At 34.4% G+C, this 23,459-nt stretch overlaps 1 protein-coding gene across 3 annotated transcripts in view; it reads right to left on the reverse strand.

The window, feature by feature from the left end:
• KIF21A (kinesin family member 21A) overlaps positions 1-23,459 on the reverse strand; it is a 158,129-nt gene that overhangs the window by 15,749 nt on the left and 118,921 nt on the right. Inside the window, exons 21-31 of one of the 3 annotated variants that reach the window (XM_060024580.1) lie at positions 19,713-19,907; positions 19,188-19,289; positions 18,360-18,525; positions 17,855-17,875; positions 12,633-12,693; positions 12,204-12,258; positions 9,729-9,940; positions 7,246-7,353; positions 5,504-5,632; positions 3,069-3,107; positions 2,389-2,403 (exon numbers count right to left, since the gene is read on the reverse strand). In XM_060024580.1, coding sequence (XP_059880563.1) covers positions 2,389-2,403; positions 3,069-3,107; positions 5,504-5,632; positions 7,246-7,353; positions 9,729-9,940; positions 12,204-12,258; positions 12,633-12,693; positions 17,855-17,875; positions 18,360-18,525; positions 19,188-19,289; positions 19,713-19,907 — 1,103 coding nt within the window. The remainder of the gene's footprint in view (positions 1-2,388; positions 2,404-3,068; positions 3,108-5,503; positions 5,633-7,245; positions 7,354-9,728; positions 9,941-12,203; positions 12,259-12,632; positions 12,694-17,854; positions 17,876-18,359; positions 18,526-19,187; positions 19,290-19,712; positions 19,908-23,459) is intronic. The other 2 variants (XM_060024582.1, XM_060024581.1) reach the window with 2 other exon arrangements.

The raw sequence follows: 23,459 nt of genomic DNA on the forward strand, positions 1-23,459 counted from the left end.
ATGAAGGAGAACAACCTTTAAGATGCGAGGGACAGAAATAATTAAGAAGAAATGTAAGCCCAAGATACATTAGATCTGACAATGAAGAGTTATTCAGTGAGTTCAAGTATTTCTGTTTTTAAATCATTAGATCACAGGGTTGTGAAAGTATATACCATTGCAGAGGCAAAATCATTGTTGGTATACTAAGAGGATCAATAAAGGGGATAAAACATGTAGACCCAATTTTCCAGAAGGGAGAAAAAAAAGTGGATTTCAGAAATTACAGATGAGTAAAACTTCTTGTTGAGTCTCAAAGAGGAAAATATTAAACAAATAATTACAAACACTTAAATGCTCATCAGTAAGAGATAACATCTCACAGGGGAAGGTCCTTGTAGAATTAATAGGCAGGAAATTAGGGGAATGTCATATTCACAATATATGTTGATTCCAATAAAGTCCATACAAAAAGCTTTTCAAATGATATCCCTATGGACATGGTGGGTAAGTATGAAACTGTTGCAGTAAGGTAGTTCCATCAATGGCTGAAGAGTCACCCCTAAAGAGTCAATGTTCCTCTCAGTCTGGAAAAAGGCCTTCAATATCTAGTCAGTCTTTCCCCAGAACTCAAGACAGATATGGCATGTTTATTAAATTGATATATTAAAGAGCTGCATTGTCTAGAAAAATTACCCAAAAAAATCCATTTAAGTATGTACTTAGCACTAAAATATTCATTGGATAAAATTTAAACATAAAATTTAAGTTGAAGATAGAACAGAACGCTCCAAGTAGGAAAGGAGCTTAATTAGATTTTAAAAGCTAAAGAAATTTGTTTATTGAATACAAGATCAATGGATCAACAATTTATGATTCTTCTACCAACACTTTCAATGACATGTGCAACAGAAGTAAGTATTTCAGGAGAAAGAAAGCAATAGAGCTACTATATTCTGCCAAGGCCACATCCGGAATGAGGCTGAGTTCCAGTTGCCACATTTTAAAAACAGCTTTGAAAAATCAGAGATTTTCCAAAACAGTGGAAGCAGAAAGAAGGATCTGCAGACTGTATCATATTAGGAACAGATGAATCTAAAACTACTGAGCTGATAAGAGAACCTTCATCGGAGAGAGCATACAAAAGCACAGTTAAATAGCTGAATATTTAAAGAGCTGGCACATACACACAAAAAAGGTATACTGGATTAAATCTAGCATAGCTCAAGAGGGCTGATGACAGACCAATGAATAAAAACTTAAAGGAGGTAAATTAGGCTTAGGATTTAAAAAAAAAACTTTATTTTTGGGATTTAGTTATAATGATTTCAAAAAGTGAAGGGAGTTCCCCATTACCAGAAATAAGACCAGGAATTGTTACCACCTGGGTGTATAATTACAAAATCCAAAGTATTATTTGCATTCACACATCAATTTGAGATTCTTGAAATTAATGCTCAGTAACTTGTTGGCAATGTAAGAACTTAACCAGATTAAAACTGAAATGGTAGCAAAACCTCCTCAAAAGTCTAAAACTGTCATTTTGAAATCCTATCACTATTATGTGGGGTTTATAGCTATGAACTGAAGCCATCAAATTATAACTATTGCTTCAAATGTTGAAAAGTCATGATCTAATGCATAGTCAATTGCTGCTCTTCTAAAACATTAAATATATATGTATGTATATTCTAACAACCTGATTATAAAGAAAAGAATTAATGTTAATAACCTAAGAGCTGTTTTGATCTGCATTTAATGACACAAATCATCCTAAGAAAAAAGCTAAACAGTACCCTTGGTTATTTAGCACTTGGTTATTTAGCACTATGTCTCCAAAAGAGTTCCTTCCTTCAGATTACTATCTTTATCCTAAGAATCTATTAATGTTTCCTGATGATATAATGTGCAACACAATTCTGTCATGTCAAAGGTTGTAATATTACAAAAGTGAATATTTGCCTCCAGTAACTTATGTATGGCATAGCCCTAGAGACCAGGATGTCTCTTTTTCATTCTTATGTGTTTTATTTATTCAGATTTCTGAAGAAAAATGATTTCAACATTAAATATAGCATCATATTTATTAGATACTGAAAGATACTCTCAAATATTCAGAATGTTAGAGTTAATATTTTATAGAGATTACCTTATACAAAAGGTAACAGAAAAAGTACAGAAATTGGAAACATAAACCCATGGTATTTCTTTCTCTATTAAAATTAATCTATCCACATTCTGAAGTATATAAATCAACTTTAAAATAGTTTAAGTTAAGTTTAAATATTGCAAACTTATACAACAGATCTGATGTGAAGGGAAAAAATGCTTATTTCTGATCCATGCAAAACCAGTAAAGTCTTGTAATACTGTGAATAAGATTAATTTCCTCTCCCTTCCCCTGCCTACCTTCTGGAGGATCTACTGATGATCAGGAAAATGGCCATAAAACATGGGAAAGAAGTGCAAAGAGAGAGGAGACAAACTGATTAGTGGGAAGAGGAAATGAAAGGAAAAAAGAGAAATTAGGGGTCCAAAAAACCCATAAACATGAAAAAAATGCCACATTGTTATTTGAAAAACAGCATCTACCAGTTAAAACAATTTATTATGTTTTTAAAATTCTTTTACTTTCTGTATCTTTCTATATTTTAGGTACCATAGCATCCTTTTTTCCCCTAGTATGCCTTTTTTTAAAATCACAAATCCTGCCATAAACTTTTTATTTAAAATCGATAAATCAACATGAAAAAATACCTTATTCACTTCCCATGCCTTGAGGTGGAAAAACCCATTGAGGAGCAAACCTTTACATTAATTTTCAAAGAACTTAATTTCTTTAAAGAAAAGTTTTAGGTTATAGACAGAATACAAATAGCACAAATTTTAATGCTATCATATAAAAAAGTTTACCACTACTTTGAAAGGTATGATCACAAAAATATATTAAAATTAATGTTTAAAAACATCAGTGCATTTATATGGTTTACAAGTTATGAATGCAACAAAAATGAGATTTGTTTAAAGTTTCTAGGAAGGCATTTTAGAACATCAATGAAATGCCAGAACGTAGGAAAGAGAGAAAGTACCTGTGTACCTCCGACAGAGAGGAATCACTTTCATCAGACCTACAGTGAAAGAGTTAGAATTATGAGGGAAAAGAATACAGATGTCAACAGGTAAAGACACTGAGATTGAACTGATTCAACAGTATGAATAACAGAAATACAGCAAACATTTCCTTTACAGTGCCCTGCTTTTCTATTTGCACTGGATATCAGCAAATTCAGTGACAGCTAAATTAGTTAAAATTTTGTGCTTATGTTTTCTACCAAGATTTGGGGGGAAAAACTTTCTATTACTGATCCACAGAACCCATCTATCCTCACTTTCTAAAATGTAGGCCCTGAAGAGGAAAAACATCAAGCAAGTGAAATACATCACTTCAAGACTCTATTTAATTTGACTAGTACTAGAAAAAATTTTCAGTTTCAGTAGTCATTAATGAACTTTATTCCTCTTGATAATTACTTTAGATTTAGACTCTCATGTGGAAGTTGCACAAATACATTATATGTTTGCATGGAAAGCAAATCATTCAAAATTTAATAACCTTTGTGTTGTTTTTTTTTTTTTTTGCGGTATGCGGGCCTCTCACCGCCACAGCCTCTCCCATTGCGGAGCACAGGCTCCGGATGCACAGGCTCAGCGGTCGTGGCTCACGGGCCCAGCCGCTCTGCGGCATGTGGGATCTTCCCAGACCGGGGCACGAACCCGTGTTCCCTACATCGGCAGGTGGACTCTCAACCACTGCGCCACCAGGGAAGCCCCAACCTGTGATTTTAATTCATCTCAAAAACATGGAGTTCTTCTGATTAGGCAGTCCCTCAGTAATAGTTGGGAGGTTTTACTGGGATTTTAAATACAGGTGAGCCACTCCTGTCAGCCTTAACCGGAAACCTCCAGGACTGACAATAAGTCTGGTTATCGTGAAAATCTATTTAGCTTGTATTATTATACAATATCCTTGGGAAGAATGAGGATAGAGTGAGTGCTGGCATATTATGTAATCAGAAACAATGTGTGGGACCTACTTCTAGCTGGTGAAATATGCTAGACTCAAAAAGGAGCCCAAAGAAAGTCATTAAAAAGGTAGGTGAGTTTTTTGAAAGTGTAGTCAGTTATTCCAAGTTTTAGTTTATAGAGACTACAACAGAGTCAAATGATTGGTAGGTAGCTCATAAACTATTTCAGTAAAAAGTATGGAACTATAATTAGATTGTCAAGATTATCAAAAGACCAAGAGAAAAATTTTATGACTGCGAATGCAAGGGAGACAAAATTTAGTAATTCTTCATCATTGCTAGTGAAAATGGACTTCCTAAAGACATTCTTAATGTTCTTCTACTCTTTCTCAGTTAAATGAGAGGTATGATTTAACAATGTTCAAGAGTCTTTTTTAAAATATATTTAAAAAAAATACCTATCTAGATCATTTGAAAGGACATGTCATCTGATTAAACTATATTAAAACCTAATTTTAATATAGTTTAATCTAACTGATTAAACTATATTAAAATCTAATGAAAAATGTTATCCATAAATTAAGTAGATTAAAGAATCTTTCAAAATGATGGTGTGTCTCTCTAAGTCTATAGAACCATTTAGCATGATCTAAACATGCCAGACAGATCTTAAACAATACCCTGTAAATTTCAGAAATCGTTGATATATACAGGGAGATTATAGCATAGAAAACAAAGAACTGGTGTGGGATACTGAATATCAAGTACATATACTATCCAAAATGTTATCATTCAAAATCAAAGCAGACAAGTCAGTTAATAAACACCTTATGGCAACACTGTTAGTATGAAATTCTTGCAAGAGAGATTCTGGCTCAGTGTGGGAATATTTTTTCACTTCAAATTTAATGAAAATTATATTTTCCATACCCCTCCAATTTCTCTTCCCCAACAACCCACCCTGAGTTCTACCCCCTCCACCCATAAAGGTACTCTTCTATCCCAAGAATACAATTACTCAAGTTTTGTGGTGGATTTGTAGAACAACCAAATGATAACAACATGTTACACATATGGCAATGCTTTTGTAAGCTGTTATATCCACCAAAGGTAAAATAATTTGCCTCTTTTCAATGCAGGCTGTCTGGATTAGAGGCTTTTATAGGCTCAATGAAGCTGAAAAATCCCAAGAAATTTAACTTCAAGTGGTCTCAAAGATTTTTCAATTCCAATTTACTTGTAGCAGAAAAGGTAAGACAAGTGCTCAGTATAGCAATGCAAATCTATAGCAGGGAATAATGTTCAGCAGGAAAATTAATTTCTCTAATTTTGTCTATATGGTTCATTTCCCATTGGAAAAACACATGAAATATGGCAAGAGTTCACAAGTCAGACTCCATCTCCCACACAGAGAGAAGGCTAAATGTTTTCTACAGACTGTATTGAAAGGTTCAGAATATTATAATGAATAATTGGGGCTCTTTTACATAATGACTTACTTATCCTGCTGAACTGATGTGTTTCCCTGAGAAACAGTAAGACGATTAAAAACATTCAATTCATTACGGGGCCGGCTTGGTGGGGAAGAAGGAGGTGAAAGACTAGCCTCTGAGGTTCCAGAATCTGAGCTACAAGAAAAAAAGAACATTAAATAGGTGGCTTTAATTGGCTTTGATTTGTTAGAAATGTTGTAAGAAACATGTTTTTTTATAAAAGCTTTTCATTATACAATTCCTTCCTTGCTTCCTTTCTTCCTCTGTTCCTTTTTTATAAGATAAAATGCACTCTGAACAATTTAATTAAAAATTTTTTCCACTGATATTGGCTCGGTGCTTTGTGACAGCCTGGAGGGGTGGGATAGGGAGGGTGGGAGGGAGGGAGACGCAAGAGAGAAGACATATGGGAACATATGTATAACTGATTCACTTTGTTATAAAGCAGAAACTAACACACCATTGTAAAGCAATTATACCCCAATAAAGATGTTAAAAAAAAAAAAATTTTTTTTCCACTGAATCTTGTTACATTGGCCACAAGATGGCACTAAAGAAAAAGTTCTGTCTGCTAAAATCTAAAGTCAGTATAAATAAAGCAAGCCAAATTTAAAATTATACAATTTTAGAGTTGAGAGCAAGTTGTTCACTTTACAGATGAGGAGACAGACCCTGAGAGTTTAAGAGGAATTTGCCTATTCAATTGATTCATTCATTTATTTTTAAATTACTTATTTGCTCCATCCCCTATCTCCTACTTATTCTTAAGACATTCGATTCAGTAGAAACAGGTAAATTACATCTTTAAATACAGGAAACAAGGATGATTAGAAGAGCAACCTCCATGACATTCACGTCAGCTAAACCAGTGGTCAAAGTAGAGAGTGTGCATGGTGGTACAAGGGAGGAGGATGGTATAAGATCATCCACTTGGGTACAGAAAATATATGAAAACTTCTTTCATAATTATTTTTATGTTAAAGAAATTGTCTTTACCAATACTTAAATATAGATTAGCATTGATATTCCTACTCAAGAGCATGTCAGAGATCTACCTGCTATATGCAGCTCCTTAGGAGACCTGAGGGAGATCTCAGTGTGCCACAGGGTAGAAAGGTAACAGTGGCTCTAACCCATTTATAACTTTCTGTGTGTTGTGGTGTTGCAATTTACAAATGTCCACGTAAGTGGACCATCAGATTATATTGTGTACTATTAAGTAAACTAACCCTCACAAAACACACAAATAGCTTTTAAACTATTTCAACAAAAAAAACAATTAAGGATAATACCAATTTAAACATAAAAGAACAGCAAGAAAATGGCACAAGTCACACATCTTCTAACACTAGATTTTTGTTAACCATTTTAAAGAGGTGAAATCAATGTCAGCTTTATCAGATGACAGTCAAAATTAATTTCAAAACTTTCTAGAAGACTATCTGTAGTTTTAATAAACTTCTCCTGAAAGGTATATTAACTCCAAAATGATATGCACAAATAATTGAAAAATAAATCAGACTATATGAATGGGGACAAGTGCTCAAATTTATTTACAAGTATGTGTTAACAAGAAAGTTAGACTACTTATACAAGCCAACAGCACACTTGATTGTCTTGATTAGTCAAATCAGTCACAATCCCAGAGTCAGTCTGAATATGGAAAATAATTTCACTATTGTGCTTTAGCATCTAAGTGCATCAGACATTTTATACAATCTAGTAGATAAAAAGCATGGGTAACTTACTGTTTTTGTTCCTTGGCCTTTGATTTTTCCCCTTTCTCATATGCCTTTCTCCTTGTTACAGGGGAAGGCTCTGGTAACTTTTTTTCTGATACAGATGACTGTCTGGAACTAAGAGAGAGAAAGGTTCTATAATCATCTAATTTTAAATATATACGTATAACTTTGGCAGATACTCAACCTAAATATTTAATAGATTAATAACTGGAACTTGAGAAAGATTATTTGGAAATAAGAAATAGAACTAGGACAGGAAAATATCACATGAGTTATTTTAATTAATGGGAGCTTGATAACTACATATTTAATTTTTAAATTGGCAATTTTGTCAAATACATACATGCCCATTATCTTTGAATGTAAACATCAATGCTATACTGCCAAATAGCTAAAATAATTTTTAAATTTTAAACATGAAGTGTTTAAGTTTGATTAGAATTGCTTCAGTTGAAGAAAAATTGTCTTTATAGTCTTGCAAGAACAAAAATATTAGAATATCAGAATATGAGAAACAATGAGACTTAATGAATTAATACTTACACAGTCACAAAAGAATACTACAGGTAATCACAAAAAACTACAATCATTTTACTTAACTAGTATTTAAGTATTAGTTAGCTATATCTATTTTAGTACTAAAAATATTTTTGTTTTATTATAGACTTTAAATGTTCAATAGTGGCTATGTAATTAATAATGTAAGACTATGATTGTTGTGTACAGTGGTAATGAATTTTAATTGAAAAAACTGAATTTTTTGCTATCCTTGACTAGCTTTATTAATAAGGAAAAAAACCACTAAGGAATTAGCAAGCAGGATCCCCAGAATGGGCTTACAGTGATTCCTATTTGAAAGTGAAAACTAAATATAATTAAACTTCACGTGCCTGATTTTTCTAATTAGAGGAAATCACATTTTAGAAGTTCTGCATCATTTAAATCATAAGGCCCACTTGAGTAAATTCTTTTACTTTATGCAATGGAAGTCATGTAGTAATGGGATATAAGAGTTACTGCACCAAGCACATGACCAACTTTTAAATTTGTACAGAATTACACAAACATCTTAATTTATGAAAACTTAGATAATAAGTCATGTGAAGAGACAGTGTCTAAAAGACATTTCTACAACCTGTCATGAATGATACATTTTTAAAATGAAAAACAAAAGGGCAAAAGGAAGGTATTACCTGAATTCTGGATTCCAGGTCATAGATTTAGTCTTGAAGTTCCAAAAGTCTCTATTCATCTGATAGACTAAATGCTGAACACATAGGAGTCTCTAAAATCTGTTCTCAGTTCTATATCACTACCTTCACCAAAAGCAATTCTTCCACTGTTATCTTACCAAAAAAGCACTGAAGCCATAAGCTATACTGGTTAGCAATCTCTAAGAGCAAATCTAATAGTTAATTACATAAGTCACCTCAAGCACATGCAAGATAGTTCTGTCATTAAAATTAATTTTGGAACTAAAGGTAGCAGATGGGCTTACTGAATGGAAGACAGTGAAAATATCTTTATAAGATGAAGAAAGTTATGGGAAACAGATGTTCAAATTAGGGTGGGGAGTATGACATACAGAGTCATATAGTATGAACCATTTTTTGGGCAATATTTCCCAATGCAATGATGTGTTCATTCAATAGATCATCTGCTAGATCACACGTGAGAGTTAGTTTGGAAAAAAGCCATTAAAAATCTTTACCAGTGAATGACTGATGTAATTTTAATATAACTAACAAAACACACACACACATACACACACACACACACACACACACACACACACACACACACAGGCCTGTGTAGGGAAATCTTTGTTCTCAAGATAATAATGAAAAATTTTTAAATAAGATTTGTTTTGAATGGAATGTTTTTTGTTAAGATTATCATAGAGAGGAGAGGTAATATTTCCTCCTTCAAATCTTTAATAATACAATATTTATACTTTGTGTGTACACTCCCAGACGTGCAATGTGCTTCAAGGCAAAGAATTAGGAAAATTCAAAATGTATTATTTGTAACTGACATTTGTATTTTTCTTTAAAAGTGTCAGCAAAGGTTTACTATCTTGACCAGGCTCTTAGAACTAGGATATAATGTAATTTAGAGTAAATTTAAGAATCTTTAAAGCTTCTGTTTTATATAATGGTTTTATAGGTATAACTTTAATCTAGTTTAGGTGTTTCTAAATAGATTTTTTCTGTAATTCACAACTCAGCCTTTATAAAAATTATAATCTTTAAGAAAGACCCTAAAACTTAGAAATAAGACAAAGTAATTCAACAAAGAACATCTCATTTAAATTATTTTGAATGTCCAAAAATTAGGAGACACAACACCTAACAGAAATTACTTTGAAAACTAGAGATCTTATTTACATAAATTTTAAAAAATAGAAATAAGAAATTAGCAACATGCATTTTTTTTTTTAAAAAAGAAAGCCAAAAGAAAGGAAGTTAGTGTAGCTGGGCCAGACTTACATGCTGCCTATCTTAGAAGGGAAGCCAGATGGGGGAGGGAGCTCTTTTTCCCTAGCAGAAGTACTTGTCTCTGTATTCATTCCAATCTCTTGCCCTTCTACAACAGGTGTAAGAGGGCCAGGCAAGGAGGCATCTCCTGTACTAGTGTCTGAAGCTAGGTCACTGCTATCTGCATACAGCAATTCCATTTGAGTGGTGGTTCTCCTTCGGGCCTAGTCAGAGAATGGAAGGAAAAACAATCATGTGCAAATTTTCGCAGGGAAGATGACTAGGCGATATTTAATATTCATTTGAAATAGGTAAAACATTTAGCATGTCTTTTCCTAGCAAGTGTGTCAAACATAACATGTAAGATAGTGACAAGCCAGAGCTACAGCCAGATAAGACCTTTAGAGGTCGTAATAATAGCCAACATTTCTGTTGGATGCCAGAAATTGTTATAAATACTTTACTATATTAGTATATACTATCATTATCCCAATTCACAAATGAGAGAACTGAGGCACAGAGAAGCTAAAAGTCCAAAGTCACACAGCTAGTAAGTGGCAAAGCCAGATTCAAAACCAGGCAATCTGCCTCCAATATTATTGTGCTATACTGCCATTCATCGCCAGCTCCCTCAACATATCATTTAAAAAAAAAAAAAGAAAGAAAGAAAGAAGAAAGAAATTAAACCAAAAGATAGTTGCAGGGACATTCAACTAAATTCTGATGTTTCCCAGGCTTAGATGATTTATTTAATATAAATTTTAATTTCATTTTACTATCAATTTTTACATCTGTTTCTCCTTTTTTATGACCCTGCCCCCTCTGACGCTTTAACTGGGTGTTTAATCTGCCTGCTGGATATGTACCACCAGTCCATACCAGCTTTTGTCAGCATGGTGAGGCAGGTGAAGGTTATTTTCCTAGAATCTAAATTTACCATAAGCATTCCCTTCCATACTCCTGAAAAACCAATGGGACTACCTTGTTGTTAACGCTTAGAGTTGGCTGCTATCGCTAATGTATTAACAGATAATCAAGGTGTTTACCAGATTAGAAACCTCTAAAGGGCAGACAACCTATTTTATTCAACTTTGTATCCCCTGCATTTAACATAGTGCTGGTAAATATCTATTTAAAATATATACTCAACTTCACTTTTTCAATGAGTGAAAAATAAATAATATGAGAACCTTTTAGGCATCTTTGCAGTTCAAAAGGAGTGGTAGATAATACCTGAAAACTTTTGGAAAGAGAAAGCCCTGCAGGTCAACCTTTTACCCTGTCAGTTCTCCCTACTGCAAATTGAGTCATTTTCTTGGGAATTCCGAACCACGGTGGGTTTTATTAGGAGATGACCTTTAGGCTACCACTTCACATTTCTCTCTGGCTTTCACAAGGCCTGAAAGACCAAGTTACCTTAGGAGATTCTCTCCTCCACTTAAGACTGGATCCAAACTATACTCAAATGCTTTCTTTGAGTTTGGGTAACTTCTACTTAGTCACTTAGAATAATAAGACACAAACCACATGTCACCAAGCCAGTACCTCAAGGACCATACATAAAGACTGGAGATGTTTTTCAGTTGGCTAGCCCAGTATTTTAAAGATAAGGAAATTCTCCATTAAAATCCATATTTAAAGCTTCTCTTTAAAAAGTTGAGGATCTGGTAGCCTTAGGCCCATATTCCATCATGGCAAAAATAAGCAGTAGTTGAGTGGTGGCTATTTGCTTTAGATGCAGCATGTCCACTTCAGGTAATCATAATAATCCCTATTAATTACCTTATATTCAGCCAAATTACTCATTTATATTACCTGGCTAACCACTGTGGGCCTTAAATCCATCCTGTCCATTAGCACAGTACTATTTTGAGTCCTGATTTCATCCATTCATTCAACAAATATTTACTAAGCGCTACAAGAATTCTTTGTTTTCAAACATCTTAAGATAGTTAGTTAATTCATCTAGTACCAATGTTACCAACACTCAATCTGAAATAGACCATGTGTTTCTTACACATCTAACAGGATGTATCCTTTATTTTTTTAAGCTTCACAAATATACATTATAGCATCAATTTTCAATACAAAATGATGATTAAGAGTTGGCCTATTCAAACCACCTCAAGACACAGTTAAACAAAATAAATAAGGAATACTTGAGGACATACTAGAATGTTAAAATTTCAAAAATCTCCTGTCAATCTAAATTATTTTTAAGGATTGTTTTCCATAATCATATCTTATCTAGTAGAAAAAGTACAAGAATACAGTAAATCACAAGTTTCACAAAGGAGCAATTTTTCAATATAAATTTTTTTCAAGGGGGAATATGATAAAGAACTAAATTTCTTACACATGAAATCTTTGGTAAAAGCATGCCTACTTGCTGACCTATTAAGAGTCAAACCTGAGGCCTATGTGATTAATAGTGACAATAAAGAACAGCAGAAAAAATGTTTACCTGGTATTTTCAATTCTCCTTACCTTGTTTTTAGGTTTCACTTCACCACAAAGCTTCATAAGGTCTGAAGAGAGTGAGCTATGTGCAAATAAGTAATTAACCACATGATTAAAAGGGAACTTATAGAAAACTGTATGTCCTCTAATGAGTACAAGTATGGAAAAAAATTTATATGCCTACAGAAAACACAGAAAGACAATATTTAAAATCAAAATAAACTAATTAAAATAGTCCATTTTCCTTCCTTAAATATCCCAGTATTTTTATTTTAAAGTTTTTGATGGTTAAACATTACTTAGTTGGGCTTCCATATTACTGTTTCTAGTTCTCTTCCCTTAGCCATAAAATCCAAAATTATTTGTTTTATGGTAATTCTTTGATGCACAGGATAAAATTATTAAAAATATTACAGAAATAAGTCAAATCTATTAAGTTTCTAAAGCCTCTCTTACCTTCCTTCTGATCCTGGGCTGTTTAAAGGTACATCCTCATCAGTGCTGTCCTCTACATTTTCTAAAAAAATGTCCAAAATGTAAGTATCATCCACATGTCACAATTTGAATGATGACTGTAATCCCTATGCTATAATAAGCAACAGCCCAAGTTCTCTCAATATGGGCACTTTGGTTTTAGTAACTGAATCAAATTAGAAATGTAAAAAAATATTTCTAAGAAACTCCTTTGATTATATGCCCTAGGATGAGAAAAATATGTTCAAAATAGGAAAGCTATGAGTTGAATGATAAAACAGAACAGCATTCACAGGATGGAAATGAGATCATGTATTTATCAGAGTATGTAGAATTATTTATATATTTTTCAGAGTATGTATTTATCCCACACCATCCATTTATCCCATGTATGAAAAACCACTGAGTAAAACACAAGATTAAAGTAAATGCTGCATGCGCTCCCTTTAATGTACTGAGCCAACTTCAAAAACTACATAGGTATAAACATAGTTGTACTTTATCAGTATTCCAACTTATATATTTTCCTTTATTTTTATTTTTGTTTTCAAGTAGAGAGAGAGCATGTGTGTGTGTCAAGGTATTCAGGAGTTACATACCAGCATGCAGCTCATTCACATGTACATAAAGGACTAAAACTATGGGTTTCCATGCAACAGTTTTGTAGATAAATACAAACAAACCACTGCTATTTCAGAACAACTGTAGCACACTAATAAAAAGAGAGGAAAAAGCAAACATATAAAACTAGTAGGAAGTCAGTAAATAAAACAGCCACTGAAAGTAAATTATTTAAAATGTCAGTGAGCCCCTAACACAGGTGCAAGTTTTCAAAACTTATACATTTTATTATAAAGCCATTCCACAAAACTAAAGGCAATACTATCAACAATTATACGTTGGGGACTTCGCTCGTGGTCCAGTGGTAAAACATCCACTTCCAATGCAGGGGATGTGGGTTCGATCCCTGGTCAGGCAACTAAGATCCCACATGCCGCAGGGCAACTAAGCCCTTGCGCCACAACTACCAAGCTCGCACGCCTCAACAAGAGAGCCCGCCTGCCACAAACTATAGAGCTCATGTGCTCTGGAACCCATGCACCACAACTACAGAGCCCACGTGCCCTAGAGTCCGTGTGCCACAACTAGAGAGAAAAAACCCACACACCACAACTAGAAAAGCCCAGGCACCGCAACTAGAGAGAAGCCTGAGCAGACAGTGCACTGTAATGAAAAGATCACTTGTGCCTCAATAAGATCCTGTGTGCCGCAACTAAGACCCGATGCAGGCAAAAAATTAAGGAAAATAAATAAATAGAATATTTAAAAATAATTATATATATGTCAGTGAAAAATATACAGTATTCATCCCCCTTTAACTTTTACATTTATATCATACAGGTGGATTATGCTCATAAGTCAACTAATTCCTTTCTCAGATGCTCCCATTCTTCCTCACTGTTTAGCAGACACTTCGATAGAAATTCAGTAATACTTGATAGCATTATCTAAAATGGAGCCCATCTAGGACCCACACAAAGGGAGTTTACTTTCCGAAATGAGCAAAATGGTGGTCTTGAAGGCAATGTGTATCTCAAAGCCCACGCTTGCAGGCTGGAGGATGTGCTTCAAAGAAAGGATAATTGAGTGCTAAGGTGACTGAATTAGTCAATAACATAGAAAATGTAAAGAAATGACAAATCTAGTCTTTATTTTTCCATGTATAAAAGCAGGCTAAGATTGACTAGTAATTTTCTTGTAGGGAGTGATGAAACAAGTTAGTATATTAAACATCATATGAGTGCTCAGTAAAAGCTACTTAGCTCTTGCATATGCATATATGCCTTATTTAGAGATAATTACAGTTTGACATAACCAACCCAGCCAGAGGATACAACCCTCCACCCAGACATTCACCAAAATAGACACCTCTTCAGGACTGAGCTTTGTCTGTAGCACTACAGCCATCTGGGCAGCAGGACATGCCATCACCTCACTGCTCTACTCTCAACTCTAAGAACATAATTCCAGCCCAACACCAGCTTCTCTTCTCATCACTGAGCATTAAAGCTAAAAGCAGAGACGTAAAACTGCAAAATGCTTTAAAGTTCATACATATCGGTACACAGCTGCATAATCTCACATCACTAGAAGTTAACCAAACAGTTACTATTAAAGTCTTTTTTAAAGTTTATATAGGTATATAGATATGTATATATGTATGTATATGTGTGTGTGTCTGTATATATATATATATATGTATATATACATATATATATATATGTAGTGTATGGAAAAGAGTTAACATAGCAGCCCAGAGACTACTATCCTTAGAAAGGCCTCCTTGCAAGGTTGGATTTTGTCTGTCATCTGAAACTTGGCTCTCAGAGTATCCCTAGTCATCAGTTAACTAGTGAGGGAAGTTCATTATACCTAGAACATTTGTGCAAACAATATGGCTTATGCTGAGAGCTCCTGCTTTCCTTCTGGAGTCTAAAATTCTCGTATATACTAGACAAAGCGTGCCTATGTGACTAGTTCCCAGTAAAAACCTCAGGTGCTGAGGGTCTAATGGACTTCCTTGGGTGTACACTATGCACACATGTTGTTGCATTTTCATTCCGGGGGAAAAGTGCATTCTGTGTGATGTTTCCTGGGAGGGAGAGAGCATAAGGCAGCCTGGACATGGATTCCTCCTGACTCCATCTGAGTCTTTTTCCTTTACAATCTTGTTGTGTATCCTTCCTACATTGCTCTCATGAATCTTTGCCATGAATACAACTATATGCTGAGCCCCCTGAGTCTTCTAGCAAATCCCCAAACATAGGAGAAGATCTTAGGAACACCAACATAGGTAGGGAAAAAAGAAGGGGAAAATAAAGATGTTCTTCAAAGGCTACAACAATACAAGCCTATTAGCATGGAGTACTGGCCCTTGCTCCCCCTCTAGCCTTATATTCATCATCCTACACCACATACTTGTTGCTCCAGAGCACCAACCTGCTTGAAGTCCTCATTCATACAATATTTTGGCTAAATGTCCAACTTTTAACTTACTCCCTGCTCAGAGTGACTCTTCTGCCCAGCCCCTTTCCACCTTGTCTCTTGCCTGGCTAAATCTTTTTCTTCATTTATGTTTCAGCTCAAATTTCACCCCCTCCAGAAGGCCTCCATCAACTCCTCCATTCTTGCTGGGTAGCCCCATTCTGTGTTCCCATAATTCCCTGTACATATCTCAATCTCTGCCCTGTCTGCAATGTATCATAATCTGTTCATGGTCTGTCACCCTCAGCAAGGTATCAAGTCCATGAGGGCAAGACTCTGTGTCTTATTTATCTTTGAATCCCAGCACCCAGCCCAAAGTTGAGATAAATTGAAACTAAATAAATATTTTTTAAAGCAATGAATATGACCATCTAGTTTCTGTGTATTTAACTTCCATGTTTTTCTCCTTCCGTGCTTTTCTTCTAAGCACCTCTGGTCTAGATTATGGCCTTAGGGAAAATTTATGCCATGAGTCACAGGTTATATCAGCTGAACGTGTTTCCCCTCTCTGTTTTTGACCCTGTTTTAAGCTACAGATAATTAAAAGTTGCTTGAAAGCTGTGAAAAAGTAACAATGCACATCAAATAGCAGTTTAATATTTTCTGCACAAAAGGACATCAAAGAGGGCATTGCATTTTTCTTCCAAGTTAAAAGAGATAATGGACTTAAATAAGAATTTACTTATTACTATAAATTGAGCCACTAAGATGAAGAAGAACAAAGAAAAGTCAGAGGAGGAGGAGGGGGAGAAGGATAAGAGGAAGAAAGAGGAAGAGGAAGAGGAAAAGAAACATGCTTAATAACACATGGAATGGCAAAAATTCTGGTTATAATTCAGAAATTTGGGCAGCCTAACATGGTTCCTTAATATAACCAATCCTTTTTCTACCTGTCTTTGTTATAGCTTGAGCAGGATAAAAGTTGTAGCCTGTCCATATCTGTATTATGGAATTGATCTCAAGGAAATACTATTTTGAGATTTAACACACAGGGTAAACGTCTAAAAAAATCAAACAGGGCTTCCCTGGTGGCTCAGTGGTTGAGAGTCCGCCTGCCAATGCAGGGGACACGGGTTTGTGCCCCGGTCTGGGAAGATCCCACATGCCGCGAACAGGCTAGGCCCGTGAGCCATGACCGCTGAGCCTGCGCGTCCGGAGCCTGTGCTCCACAACGGGAAAGGCCACAACAGTGAGAGGCCCGCGTACCGGGAAAAAAAAAAGAACCAAATAGTTCATGTATTTTATTTGCATCGTTTAAAATAAATTCAGATTCATAGGTTATGTTTATTTTAATAACCCAGAGAGGAAATTACATTTAATCTTTCAGTTACATTCCTCTCCATCAAGTATTAGAAAATTTTGACAGCTGCGTGATTAGAAAAAAGTTAAGATCAGATTTTGAAATAATTTGAAATAAAAACTGGTCCAAAATAATCATTCACGAAAATTGCAAGTAATAAAATTACACTGATGCTTCTGATCCTTCATGTATATAACCACTAGGAGGAGTATAGATACTACTCATGAGTGGGTGTAGTTCACATGAATGTTGTACTGGCAAGGGAAAATGTCAAAAATCTCAATACTCAGTGATATCTAAAGCTCTAACTTGAAAATATTATAATTATAAATAATGTTTTAATCTGTTCATTAAAATCCTTTGGATAGTTTTATTCAAGTTACAATATTAAAATATACGTGGCTTAATTTTATAAAACTTAAGATCAACTGAGAATCTAGCAAATATAAACCAAAAACAAATATATATAAAAGATAAATAACACAGAAAGTTATTTATGAGGGTAAAACAACAGATTCAAGTTAACAGATAGATTTAAAAATTAAAAAGGAATATATGTTCCATTTTTTACTACAAGAAAGAGGGGCTTATGAAACTGGAACCAAATCTGGAGTTCAAATAATAAAATAGAAAAATAAACATACTTCTTTAAACATCTAAGAACTTAAAAATCAGGAAATGTGTAAGAAAGACAAAAGACTTAGTATGTTTGTGGTCACAGATACATTTCATAAAAGATCATGCAAAAACCAGCTCGCTGCCAATAAAAATTTTTAAATAAGATGTACCACAATTAGTGTACATGAACAATTAGTAATTCATGCAGCTGTAGGGTACACAGAAAGCTAAACATACTTACCTAATGGTATGCTATCTAGATCTGTGTAAATAACAGCAAAAAGGAAACAAAAAGCAATACTCCAATCAAAACAAATCCAATGTTAAGAACTCTCATATAAAACAAGATTATGTATCATTTATAAGATATGTAGAATAGATGCCATAGCAAACACTTATAAATTTATTTTTTAAGGCAGTTAGATATGTAAAGTAATGAAACTTGGTTAATACTTTAAATAATTTAAACAACCAATTCAGAAGCATGGTTGATCTTATTTATTCATAAAAACTAATTACTTAATAATGCTAAGGAAGCCTTTTTAAGTTGCTAATCATTTCTTGCAATGACAATAATTACATCCCCCAAAATTTATACATGCAAATTAAAGCAGGAATAATTATCAAAAGCATAAGTAAATATAGCATCTATTCAGTCAAGCTATAGGGAAAAAAGGTAGAGTATAGCATACTCAAAGAGCAAAGTTACCATGCAATTTATTTAACTAAAATTTAATCCAAATTACCTTGTAAAGCATGACCTAGTAAAGCATCTAGCTCAGGATTTAATTCTGCTTTCTCTTTCAACATATGAAATAAGAGCTGGTTTTGTGTAGCACTGGTTATTTCAGTTTGTTTAAGCCGACCTTCAAGTACTTTAATTTGAGCCTCTTTCTGGGCAGCCTGAAGACCCTATAACAACAACCCCCCAAAAAAAAATTTATCTTAGATCATACAAAACAGAATCTACCACACAAAGATCTGTATCAAATAGCAAATGCATATGATGTATGGACTTTGACATTAAATAGATCTCGATTCATCCCAGCTTCTGCACTTGCAAGCTCGTTGACCCTAAGCAAGTTACCTTATCTTCCCGATTCTCAGTTTCCAAATATTCAAATGATATGAATGATTCTTACTTCCTTCCACGTTGTGAGGATTAAGTGAGAGAACAAACCATTAAAGGTCTAGCACAGTTTCAACGTGGGAAAAAAGGTGAGTCAGAAATTATCACCTTTAATATTTAGGCAGAAGTTTCTGAAGACAAGGAGAGTGCAACTGTATTTTTTCCTTTCTGATTTTTTTTGAGCACCCTAAGAGATTTTTCTTTTAACTTTTCCTTTGTTAAAGTGAAAAAGAAATTATTCTTTAAGTTGTTTACCTGTTCTAATACACAAGCACAAAGATGAGAAGCTAATGGAATTGATGTAAATACTGCTGAGTTTTCTTAACTCTAAGGAAAAGAATCTTCCTCCTTATTACAAAGGAAAGGGTCAATAGAGAAAGATAAGCAAAATTGCAATGAATTAACCAAAGCTTAGGTTTTCAATAATAGTGTAGTTAGAACTTACCTTATTGATGCCCATTGACAGGAAGTGATCTAGCAGGTATCTGGCTTCTGTAAGTGTACAAGCATTAATGACTGCAGTGACATCCAACGTTTCTCCTTCTTCCTACATCAAACCAACATATGATGTATCATTACCTTGACCTGAATGTATTTAACAGAAGACAAAGCCATTGTTTCATGCATTTATTTGATATCATTGGATTAGCTAATGTGACTCCACAGAAAAGTATAAAATATGATCCCTACTCCAAGAAACATATGGTCTAGTTTAAAAGACAAGACATTTGAGCAGTTAAGAACTCAAGGTTGATTAATACATTATATATGCCTTGTGTAAACAATAATAATATCACAAAATAGGCACAGAAATGGAAAGCAGGCAGGGAGTGGTATACATGCAAAACCTAAGAATCACATTAAACCATAGACAGAAAATACCTTCATATAAAAATTCAAAGTGTTTTTAATGACAAAAAATACAAAAATACTTCTTATTAAGTCATTAAACACCTTTTTAGTTACAAACCTTTGCTTCTTCCATCTGCATGATGTTGGCTTGACAATCAGAAATACTGTCATTGATATAATCTATATTAGCAGTTAATGACTCCATCTCCTCATTGATGGTAACCACATTTTTATCTCCCTCTCCATTTTCCTTGACTATCTTTTCCCTTCTTTTTGAAAGCTTCTCTCGTCTTTTTGTGAGTTCTTCCCTTTGCTATTGAGAAAACAGATTTGATTTTAAGAAATTATTTTCATCTAGGACCTTGAGAACATTATGCCAAATGAAATGAGTTAACAGAAGGGCAAATACTGCAGGATTCCACTTATATGAGGCAACTAAAATAGTCACACTCATAGAAGCAGTAAATAGAATGGTGGCTACCAAGGGCTGGGGGGAGGAGGAAATGGGGATCTGCTGTTCAGTGGATATAAAGTTTCAGTTATGCAAGAGGAATAAGTTATAGAACTCTTCTTTACAACATTGTGCTTATAGCTAACAACACTGTGCTGTACATTTAAAAATGTGTTAAGAGGGTAGCTCTCATGGTATCTGATCTTACCACAATTAAAAAAAAGAAATGGAGATAGCCTCAACCGCCAGAGGGCAGACAGCAGAAGCAAGAAGAACTACAATCCTGTAGCCTGTGGAACAAAAATCACATTCACAGAAAGATAGAGAAGATGAAAAGCAGAGGGCTATGTACCAGATGAAGGAACAAGATAAAACCGCAGAAAAACAACTAAATGAAGTGGAGATAGGCAACCTTCCACAAAAAGAATTCAGAATACTGATAGTGAAGATGATGCAGGACCTCTGAAAAAGAATGGAGGCAAAGATTGAGAAGATGCAAGAAATGTTTAACAAAGACCTAGAAGAATTAAAGAAGAAACAAACAGAAATGAACAATACAATAACTGAAATGAAAACTACACTAGAAGGAATGAATAGCAGAATAACTGAAGCAGAAGAACAGATAATTGACCTGGAAGACAGAATGGTGGAATTCACTGCTGAGGAACAGAATAAAGAAAAAAGAATGAAAAGAAATGAAGACAGCCTAACAGACCTCTGGGACAACATTAAACGCAAGAACATTCGCATTATAGGGATCCCAGAAGAAGAAGAGAGAGTGAAAGGACCCGAGAAAATATTTGAAGAGATTATAGTCGAAAACTTCCCTAACATGGGAAAGTAAATAGCTACCCAAGTCCAGGTGCACAGAGAGTCCCATACAGGATAAACCCAAGGAGAAACACGCTGAGACACATAGTAATCAAATTGGCAAAAATTAGGCAAAGGAAAAGTATTGAAAGGCAGCAAGGGAAAACCAACAAATAACATACAAGGGAACTCCCATAAGGTTAACAGCTGATTTCTCAGCAGAAACTACAAGCGAGAAGGGGGTGGCATGATATACTTAAAGTGATGAAAGGGAAGAACCTACAACCAAGATTACTCTACCACAAGGATCTCATTCAGATTCGATGGAGAAATCAAAAGCTTTACAGACAAGCAAAAGCTAAGAGAATTCAGCACCACAAAACCAGCTCTACCACAAATGAAAAAGGAACTTCTCTAAGTGGGAAAGACAAGACAAGAAAAGGACCTACAAAAACAAACCCAAAACAATTAAGAAAATGGGAATAGGAACATACATATCGATAATTACCTTAAACGTGAATGGATTAAATGCTCCAACCAAAAGACACAGCCTTGCTGAATGGATACAAAAACAAGACCTATATGTATGCTGTCTACAAGAGACCCACTTCAGATCTAGGGACACATACAGACTGAAAGTGAGGGGATGGAAAAAGATATTCCAAGCAAATGGAAATAAAAAGAAAGTTGGAGTAGCAATATTCTTAACAGATAAAATAGACTTTAAAATAAAGAATGTTACAAGAGACAAGGAAGGACACTACATAATGATCAAGGGATCAATCCAAGAAGAAGATATAACAATTATAAATATATATGCACCCAACATAGGAGCACCAGAATATATAAGGTAACTGCTAACAGCTATAAAAGAGGAAATCGACAGTAATAGTGGGGGACTTTAACACCTCGCTTCCACCAATGGACAGATCATCCAAAATGAAAACAAATAAGGAAACAGAAGCTTTAAATTACACAATAGACCAGATAGATTTAATTGATATTTATAGGACATTCCATACAAAAACAGCAGATTACATTTCTTCTCAAGTGCGCACAGAACATTCTCCAGGATTGATCACATCTTGGGTCACAAATCAAGCCTCAGTAAATTTAAGAAAATTGAAATCATATCAAGCATCTTTTCTGACCACAACACTATAAGACTAGAAATGAATTATAGGGGAAAAAAAGTAAAAAACACAAACACATGGAGGCTAAACAATACATTACTAAATAACCAAGAGATCACTGAAGAAATCAAAGAGGAAATCAAAAAATACCTAGAGACAAATGACAATGAACACACAACAATCCAAAACCGATGGGATGCAGCAAAAGCAGTTCTAAGAGGGAAGTTTATAGCTATAGAAAGCCTACATCAAGAAACAAGAAAAATCTCAAGTAAGCAATCTAACCTTACACATAAAGGAACTAGAGCAAAAAGAACAAACAAAACACAAAGTTAGCAGAAGGAAAGAAATCATAAAGATCAGAGCAGAAATCAATGAAATAGAAACAAAGAAAACAATAGCAAAGATCAATAAAACTAAAAGCTGGTTCTTTGGAAAAAACAAAATTGATAAACCATTAGCCAGACTCATCAAGAAAAAGAGGGAGAGGACTCAAATCAATAAAATTAGAAATGAAAAAGGAGAAGTTACAACAGACACCGCAGAAATACAAAGCATCATAAGAGACTACTACAAGCAACTCTATGCCAATAAAATGGACAACCTGAAAGAAATGGACAAATTCTTAGAAAGGTATAACCTTCCAAGACTGAACCAGGAAGAAATAGAAAATATGAACAAACCAATCACAACTAATGAAATTGAAACTGTGATTAAAAACCTTCCAACAGACAAAAGTCCAGGATCAGATGGCTTCACAGGTGAATTCTACCAAACATTTAGAGAAGAGCCAACACCCATCCTTCTCAAACTCTTCCAAAAAATTGCAGAGGAAGGAACAGTCCCAAACTCATTCTATGAGGCCACCATCACCCTATCAAAACCAAACAAAGATACTACAAAAAAAGAAAATTACAGACCAATATCACTGATGAATATAGATGCAAAAATCCTCAAAAAAATACTTGCAAACAGAATCCAACAACACATTAAAAGGATCATACACCATGATCAAGTGGGATTTATCCCAGGGATGCAAGGATTCTTCAATATACGCAAATCAATCAATGTGATACACCATATTAACAAATTGAAGAAGAAAAACCGTATGATCATCTCAATAGATGCAGAAAAAAGCTTTTGACAAAATTCAACACCCATTTATGATAAAAACTCTCCAGAAAGTGGGCATAGAGGGAATCTATCTCAACATAATAAAGGCCATATACGAGAAACCAACAGCAAATATCATTCTCAATGGTGAAAAACTGAAAGCATTTCCTCTAAGGTCAGGAACAAGACAAGGATGTCCACTCTCACCACTATTATTCAACATAGTTTTGGAAGTCCTAGACACAGCAATCAGAGAAGAAAAAGAAATAAAAGGAATACAAATTGGAAAAGAAGAAGTAAAACTGTCACTATTTGCAGATGACAAGATACTATACATACAGAATCCTAAAAATGCCAC

Source organism: Delphinus delphis, chromosome 11 (genome assembly GCF_949987515.2).
Source record: "Delphinus delphis chromosome 11, mDelDel1.2, whole genome shotgun sequence".
In the NCBI taxonomy this organism is placed as follows: Eukaryota; Metazoa; Chordata; class Mammalia; order Artiodactyla; family Delphinidae; genus Delphinus; species Delphinus delphis.